Genomic DNA, 9,045 nt, shown 5'->3' with positions numbered 1-9,045 from the left:
GAGTCAGAAAGTATGTCTTTGCAACTCTCTAAGCATCCTATGTGGTTGTCTTAACTTTTAGCTGACAGACAATGATATTGACAGTGAGCATGCTTGTGCTGGCAGGTTGTGACTAACTGGAAAATGTAGAAATGACATGATGCTTTCCCATGTTATTCTCTAATCATGTCAATCACCTCTCTCCACAGACTGTCCCTGGCTTTACTGTGTTCCTGTGGGACAACAAACACAACCCCAGTAGCTGACTGACAACACCCAGCTAGTCCACCGGACTACTGCTCTCTGTTTTCCTATTGGCTGGCTGACACAGCTTCCCCGGTTCTGATTGGTTCTGGTGGGAGCGTGGATGGAGCCAAGGGATCTGGTTGGCTCAGCCCAACCCAAGGAGGCGGACCTTCAGGGAGGTAGGGTAGGGCCAAATGAAGAGGACCAGCTAGGAGCAGGTGGCATTGGGTTGGTGCGTGGTGATGATGTGATTAATGGTGGCGTCAGTGAGGGGGAGGGCTTAGAGGAGCAAGGGGAGGGGCTTATGGAGGAGCAGGAGTTTTCCATCAAGGAAGCAAGTTTCCAGGAAGGAAGTCTAAAGTTGAAGATACAGACCACCAAGCGCACCAAAAAGCCCCCCAAGAGTCTTGAGAACTATATTTGCCCACCAGAGATCAGAATGACAATAAGACCCCCAATTGGAGAGGGCAAAGGGGGGCGGCAAGGGAGAACAGGAGGCGGAGCAGGAACAGGGCGGGGCCCAAAGGACGAGGAACGAGGACCCCCTAGAAAAAGGGTAAGACACAATTCTTGCGGCCGCTTGTGTTTAGAATGAGTGTAATCAGATGAAATGTAAAGTAATTTTTGTAAGTTTGTGTGAAAACCTGCTTCTATCCATCTCTTCTTCATTCTTCGGTTTGGTTACAAAGAGTCAAAGTTTGCTCTGTAATTGAAACCTCTTAATCTGAGATCACACACCGATTCACACAGACATGCACAACACCCACACATAGCAGCTGAGAATAGGGCTGACACAAGCAAGTGACAGCTGGTGTCTGCCCTCTCCATTTGTGGTCATACACACAGAGACCTTTCCTTTCCCCGCTCCTCATCTCTCGTTTCCTCTCCTCTTCTCTCCTCTCTTTTAATGAAATCTGTCATTGTTGGCTACAGCCTTCACCCTCCTCCATCACCCGTCACTCACTATACTGGTTTTTGGAGTGTGTGACACTGTGTATGTACAGGTCCTTGGGGGAATCTAGTGTTTGCGGGTGTGTTGACCTACACAGCGGTGTGTGTGTCCAAACCTGACAGTCATTTCAATGGCACTGAGCTCGACAGGCTCAGCAGGACCAAAGGCGTCATGTTGTCAACATGGCGCTGAGTCGTGTTTTGCTGTGTCGTTCTATAGTCTAGTGGTTTATACTCAACTTCAAGGGGCCCTATCGGTAATTGTCTCTTGATTTTTGCTTTTACCAGTCATCAGCTTAATCTCTACTCACTGTTTGATTTGGGTCAGTGTGACCCAGAGGTCTGATAACAATTGTGGGATGTTGGTCGATATTATTGTGTGAGGTAGATTTAAAACATGAATCCATCCCTTTTGTAATATGTTATGATACGATGTTCAGCCAATCAGAGGTTGCAGGCTGACCACACAGTCAGTTAAGATAACAGTGGTAGAAGTAAGAAATACTGAGAAGAACATATAGACACACATACACACACGTACATTTTTTGCCATTTCTTTTTTTTTTTTTTTTTTTTGACAAACTGTTACTAATTATTTCTAGATTTTTGCCTCTCATTTACTGAATAATTGATGCTGACTGTAGATGTTAAATTGATGACAGAGTGGAGATCCATAACCAATCATGTTAAAACCATTTGTTTTTTTTGTTTGTTTTGTCTTTGTGTTTATGTTTATAGCATCCTTCAAACAGTAGGAAAATTTGCTTGGAAAGAAAACACGGTGCTGTTATGTAGCTGGCAGAGTTTAGCTTCATCTCCAGCCAGAATTCCAGCTAGTTGTCTGCAGGATGTGCACTCTAACGACAAAGCAGAATGTCTGAACTGCCTGTATTCCTAAATAAAGCATAGAAATGTGTGTTTACTACAGAAAATGTTCAGTGTTTATATCCATTAGTTAGCTGAGTGGGCTCAGGCTTACTCTTATGTTTGGGAAGCCATTCCTAATCTGGTGCCATCAGCCCCTAATTGGGAAGCCCACTGCTTGATGATGATTGACAGAGGTTGTCATAGTGACAGGATGGAAAGCTGGTGTCTGTTGAGACTTGAGGTTGATGGAAGGGAGGGAACTGGAGTGGAGAATGTGTTGATGTTGTTTCAGATCACTTTCAGCCCCCCATCCCTTCAGCTCTATTCCTCAATCACCCCCAGCCACCCTCCCCCAAACTCTTCCTCCATCCACCCATCACCTGCCACCCCTAGGGTGTAATACAGGCGGGCTCCCGGGCTCACTGGAGAGGAACGGGTTAAACAGAGAGGCCGGGCTGCCTGCCTCTCTGCCTCCCTCTCTTTCTGCGTTCCTGTGTGTGTGTTGAGGTTAAATACTCTCTTTGTGGTGGATGTGAGGCTGTGTATCAGGAGGGGAGGGGATGTGAGGGGGGGGAGCAGATGGACAGCCTCTCCACTCGCTGCTTTATTGTGTCCACATCTACTCTTTCCCGCTCTCCCTCTTTATCTTTTTATCTGTTCTGTCTTTCCACACTTGTCCTTGCCATCTTTTCTCCCCTCAAGTCTTCCTCTTTTCAGTCACTCTTCTTCATCACTCTTTTCTTCCTCTTTCAGCTTCTCTTGTCTTGTAGCAGATGGCAGCATGGGGCAGCAGTGGCAGAGTAGAAGCCAGAGTATGAGCAAGAGAAGGGGAAAGGAGAAGGGGGTTGTGGAGAGAGGTAGAGGAGGAGGAGAAAGGAGGTGGGGGTCAGGCATATGGAGAGCCTGGTTAAGGGGCCCCCTCTGAGGGAGTGTGTACGTGCGTGTGGTAGTGTGGTGAATAGGAGGAGGGGGAGAGGCAGGATACAATAGAAACCCATTAGGACAGAGATTTGACTCTAATAGACAGAGAAGGGGAGAGACAGACAGACGATAAGAAGGCAAACGTGTACAAAGATGTGAAAGTGTTTTGGTTTTTTTTTGTCATTCTGTCTTGTGAATCTCCTTTCATCCTCTGCTCCAGTATTGCATAGTTGCAGAATGTGAGAAAATGTAAATGGAGGGCTTATAATTGCTTGCAATTTACTGATTCATTGGTGGAAGTAGACTACAGTAGGTGTCCGCGTTGTCTAAGAACTGAATGTAAACATAAAATCCCACTGTGTTTGCTAGTACAGTTCACTCTATTTACCTCATGCACTGTTATCTGAATCTGTGTAAAACTGATGCGCCACATAGTTCTGGCAGCAGTGGAGTATCCCGTAGTGCAATGCACTGCGTTTAATAAATTCAGAAGTAAGACTTTTGATTCTGCACCAGTCAGTACTGACACTAAAATGCTTTTTTATTTACTACCAGCATGAGGGAAATTCCTGAGTATTTATAATGTAGACAGTTGTCAATGATTGAGAAAGAAGAGCAGCATTGAGAGGAATAAAAGGTGTGATCTCCTTTTTTTTTTAAAGGAATTTCAGTCTTTTATCATCTTCATAGAAGGCATTTATAACCAGGGAAGTCATTGAGCAAGTGCGTTGTGTCAGGGGACAAACCCACATGCACACATTAACAGGATATGATGGGCTCCCCTTTTCTGTCTCCAGCTGACATCACACACATGCTGAACGTCTTCTCACACACAGCTCTTTGTCTCGGCATACTGTGTGTGTTTGGAAGATGAATGTGAGTGTTTTAATGGATTGGATCCCAGGTCAAATGCTGCATCACTCCTCCAGACATTCGTGTCTGCGTGCACACAAACAGATAGACCTGCGGTTATTGGTCCAATGCTTTCACATGGGGGAGCATGAGCTAACTAAAAGTGCTCCCTATCTCTGCCACTCACACACATACAAAAACACACACAAATCACGTCGAACAGTGATTGCAGTTAGAGAGTGCGTTTTCCTGGTTATCTGTCCAGTTCCCTGGACGTGCCAAATATGGCTCTTAATCCATTTCACTATCTGTGGGGAGAGATAAGCCAGAGCTTTTCCAGGAGTCCAGGCCAGACTGCGTGTTGTTGTGCTGCATGTGTGTGTGTGTGTGTGTGTGTGCTTTCATGTGTGTGTATTAGCGGGTGCATCCAAATGCCTGACGCTGGATACACACTTATCTTGTCTTGACAGCCCTTCTGCCTGGTGGTCCTCCTGTCTATTTGTGTGTGTGTTGTTGCTTGGTGGTCTCCCAGCAGTGTTTGGGATTATTATGTGTTAGTCAAGTGCATTCACAGGGAAATTAATGCTGCCACAGTCACCACGCCAAGTGTTTGTGCATGCAATACGTGCACATGTGTGTGTGTGAAATGGTAGGCCTTTTGATGTAAGCTTTTTTATCCCTGTCTGAGATGGCGGTTGGTGACCTAAGGGACTTGATGAGCTCATAAAATAGGAGCGTGTGTGTCAGCTTGTGTGTGATGCATCATGCTTATCCACATAGAGCAATCCTTGACTGATTTATGAATATGTATGAATATGAAACGATCACCTGTGATATGGCCTGACCAAACTGTCTTATTAGACATTTTCTGGTGGGTGTCATTGTGGTTACAATAACCAGACTTTCATTTTGGTGTCTGCTGGTGTGCCCTCAGTGTGTAGCCTTTGAGAGTATGAACTGAAATGCTTTAAGGGGCGTTTCCCACTCGTAGATGGGGGATGGGACATGTGAATGTGTTTGTGTGCATGCAAGCTGGGGAGGGGTGAGTGATTTAGCACCACGGAAACACCAGCTGTCCATCTGTGTCTGACCCCCATGCACACTTGAAACACACACCGACACACACACACATACGTGCCTCTTAGCATCTAGCCTCTGATCTGCTTTGTGCTATCTCACAAATCTTAAGAAAGTCCAGTCAAAACACAATCTGTTCACATGTCTTTCACCTGCCAAACACACACACACACACACACACACACACACACACACACACACACACACACACACACACTGACACGCAGCAGTTACATGCCCATCTGGATGAAGATGTGATGCCGAAACCAAACCATAATCTAATATTAAACTAAGTCTTTTGACTGAACTGTTTTGTTTTAGAAAATAATGACATGCTATTGTCGCCCCAAAGGTGAGGTGTGTACCTGTAAAACTATTCATGTCTCTAGAGAGTTAATAATATTAACACATTTTTGCAAGACCTCACTCATCACCCATGCAGTAGTGCTTTTTGCTGCAGCGTACCCACAATAAATGTCTCTGCAAGGTCACTCCTGGTGAGCACATGTACATGCACACACACACAGACACACACAGCCACACAAAGGAAAGCTGGAGAGCAGCAGCAGAAGAAGAGGTGAACTTTGACCCCGCTGGACATTCAAAAGCTGAGGTGATAGCTGAAATGCAGTTGTGCAAGCCACAGTGTCTGCATGTGCAAGTTTAGGGTATTGTTTGTTTGTGCGAGTGGGTCAGGGTTGAGACAACTGGAGTCTGGCCTTTGCTTTCTTACCCTCAGGGCTGGATTTGGTGTCTGCGTGCATGTGAGTGTGTGTGCTTGAGTTGACCATTTGGTTGGAACTGTAGCTAATTTCTCAATCAGACACACACATACCATCTTCTCAATCCATCCCAAAGGTCAAACCCTATTCATTGACTATTGTGTCCAGTCCCAGTGGGTTGCTGTTCCTCTCCAGGCAGATGTAAGGTGACCACAATAGCCAGTCTGGTTTAAGGTGCATTTTAGTAAAGACCTGAGGCACTTGCATATAAATAAATGCCAATGGCTCAATTAGGAACCAGTATGCAATGAACATGCCATACTTTTGGTGAATCAGTTTCATGCAGTGTAGTCAAAAAATTTCAAGCTGGCTTACAGATGATTATAATTTTCATCTTAATAAATGTTTAATATAAAAATGTGTACAAAATTTGATCAAAGAAATATAATGAATGGAAGATATGAGAACATTAATGTATATCATGAGCTGAAATTTTAGGACAGCAGTCGACTTGACTCACTTCATGGTGGGATGATCTGGAGGGCAGCCATATTTGAAGTCCAGTGGAGTCATGGATGATGTTGAGTCACAGTATCGTTATCATCATGCCTCTGGTGACTGCTTTATCTCCATCATGCTCATGTGGTTAGTCAGTGTGCTTGTGTGTGTGTGTGTGTATGAGGAGCAATGTATTCTGTGGTTTAAAGAGGAGGTTCAGCTGGAACAGAGGACAGCGTTTGGTGCAGAGAGAGCAGGAAGAGGGTTGAGGAGTCAAAGAAAAGGAGACGCAAGAGCAGAGTATTGACTTTCACTATGTCTTACTAAGTGCGTTTGTCAGTGAAATCTGATGGCCCCATCAGCTGTCTGGAACACGCTGTGTGTGTGTGTGTGTGTGTGTGTGTGTGTGTGTGTGTGTGTGTGTGTGTGTGTGTGTGTGTGTGTGTGTGTGTATTTTTCTGTGTTTGAAAGAAAAAGAACGAAAGAAGACATTGTCCAGTAATAAAAAATGTGGTACTGGACCAAGTGATAAGAAGTTTAGCATCTAATTTATACCAGCTAAGTAAATCAACACTGGTTTTTTTTTAAGGTGCTCTTGTTTTTAAAACTAAAAGCTTCTTTCACCTCCCTACTGGTAGATTCTGGAGCCCATCTATTGCTGCTCTCTCTCCAACTGTTTTTAATGGGATTTAGCTTTAGACTGATCACTTGCCCGTCTAAAACTCTGTGTCTTTCAACTATTCTTATGTGCTGTTTAATCTTTGCTTCACTTTGTCCTGCTGAAATACTCAAAAACTTTACCTCAGATCTTATCTGACATTGAATTACATATTTTACTTTGAATGTCTGAACAATATCTATATTAAATTATTCCTTTTGATACCGCCAAGATGTCCAGTATGAGAGACAGCAAAAAAGGTTCTTATGGCTTTTAGTGTTGTATTCTTTAAACAATTTAATGTCCTGCATTCCCAAAGACTTCTACATTGGTTTCCACATAGAATTAAAAAAAAAACACCATTAAGACCGCATCTAAGCTACGAATACTTTCACAAACATTGGTCTTGCTCTTTTGTGCTTTTTTCTTTACAAAAAATGCTGGCTCTGTCTTTTTATTCAGCCATGGAGCCTTACCAGGTTCAACGCAGTGTATGGTACAGGGTGAAACCAGCACTCCAGATTGCTCCAGGTCAGCCTGAAGTGCTTTAGATGTCTTCCAGGGTGTGTGTCTGTGAGTGTCTGTTTTCACATTCCATCCCAAGCTTTGACTTCTGTCACAGAATTTCTTCGAACCACTATGTATGAAGAGTTTCATGATAACCTTACAGATAGTAAAAAAAACAACAACAGATCTTTAATGGTTGTCTTGTAGCCTTTGGAATTATGTTTTATGACAAAAGCATTTCAGATGCTTTTTTGTACATCTCTTGTTGCCAGTTGCAAAAGAAAAGAGACTCTGGGAACTGGGGCTGTGACGATACGCTTTTGTCCCGATTCAATTCAATTCCGATTTTTTGCGTCCCGATTCGATTTAAATTGCAATTCTCATATCTCTCTGATTTTTGTAGATTAAAAACAAAAAAAGTACAAAACTTTATTTTGCTTGTCAATTTTTCTTCATTTCAAAGAGGAAGAAACAACACAGTAGCCAAACCATCATTCTGCTTCTTTAAAGCCCAAGAAGACAAGTAAAAAGATCAATAAAAACAATAAAAAGGACAAAAATTTTATAATGGATTATTTGTATTAATTTTTTTTTTAAAAATCGATTTTAAAATTGTGAAGCAAAAAATCTCGATATTCGATTTTTTAATTCGATTTTCCCACCCCTACCTGGAAAAGTCATTTATTCATTTAATCAGTTCACACCAGAAATGATGCACCAAAAAGCCCTGTTTGACATTTATTTAGGTTTGATAGAGACAGTTCAAGAAGTAAAAGCAAACCATGGTTGTTGTACAAGTAACTCCATGTTTCCGATCAGTTGTAGAAGCAAGTTAATATTTCCATTTACCCAGTGAACAGGCAGATTATTACAAGCATCTTTTAGACACCTTAGCTATGTTTTCATTTAGTGTACCTGGGATTTTTTTTTAACCTAAGGTTATTCATATCATCTGAAACAGTTTCACATGCCACTTTGTGTCCATTTAGTGCTGGGAAATCCTGTTAGTTTCACCCGCCCCTTAAAACCAACACTGTATGGGTCTCATTCATAAACAAAAATATCAAACATGAAGTGTCGCGAACAAAGTATTTTTATTAACTTTTTCCTTACCAGGTAAACCAAAAGGCCTCTCTGATCTAACATCACTTGATCTATGAGGAAACTGAAAGGGGGTAAACTTGCCTTTGCAACCAAAAGCACATGTTCTTGGAGTCGTCTCTAAAAAAAAAAAAAAGTCTCATATCCAGTGTTAAACTGGATTTAAACTCTTGTAGCATCTGCTAAAGGTTACTTACGGTGTCATCGCCATAGGCTCCGTAGGTCCACAGAGGCTTGAGGCGCACCTCTACCAGAACCCAACGTACACCCCTTCTTGCAGCGCGTCTATGTGGAAGTACTCCCTTGTGACTGGTCGGATTGTGATTGCGTTTTTCCGGGTTTATGGAGTTTCTCACTGAATTTCAGTGGTAACCATGGAGGAGAAACTGTGACATGTCTCTGTAACCCCATGCAGAAGTACTGGAGCACATTTTACAAGCGCCAGCTGCACCGGCCCAGCCGTACACAGCTTTGTGCTGCTTGATAAATCAAGTTCCTTTGTACATTAAATTTATTAAATCTGCATGTGCGCTTTTAGCTTTAATTGACATCATGCATTACTTTAAGACTGGAGATGAGCCAGAAAACAGGAAAAAAAAAAAAGATATGGGACTTTCTTCAGTGTTTACGTCTCCATAGGAATTTTTAGGCTTTTTTTCCTTGATG

General features: G+C 42.8%; 1 protein-coding gene across 1 annotated transcript in view; it reads left to right on the top strand.

The window, feature by feature from the left end:
- Nucleotides 1–346: 346 nt before the first annotated feature.
- Nucleotides 347–9,045, top strand: part of setbp1 (SET binding protein 1) — a gene marked incomplete at its 5' end in the record, with an annotated part of 30,533 nt that continues 21,834 nt past the window's right edge. The window contains one exon of the mRNA XM_079251459.1: nt 347–781. Coding sequence (XP_079107585.1) covers nt 347–781 — 435 coding nt within the window. The remainder of the gene's footprint in view (nt 782–9,045) is intronic.

Source organism: Telmatherina bonti (assembly GCF_933228915.1).
Source record: "Telmatherina bonti genome assembly, chromosome: 13".
NCBI lineage: Eukaryota > Metazoa > Chordata > Actinopteri > Atheriniformes > Telmatherinidae > Telmatherina > Telmatherina bonti.
The sequence above is the reverse complement of the archived record's forward strand: the minus strand, read 5'-3'. Positions and strand labels throughout refer to the sequence as shown.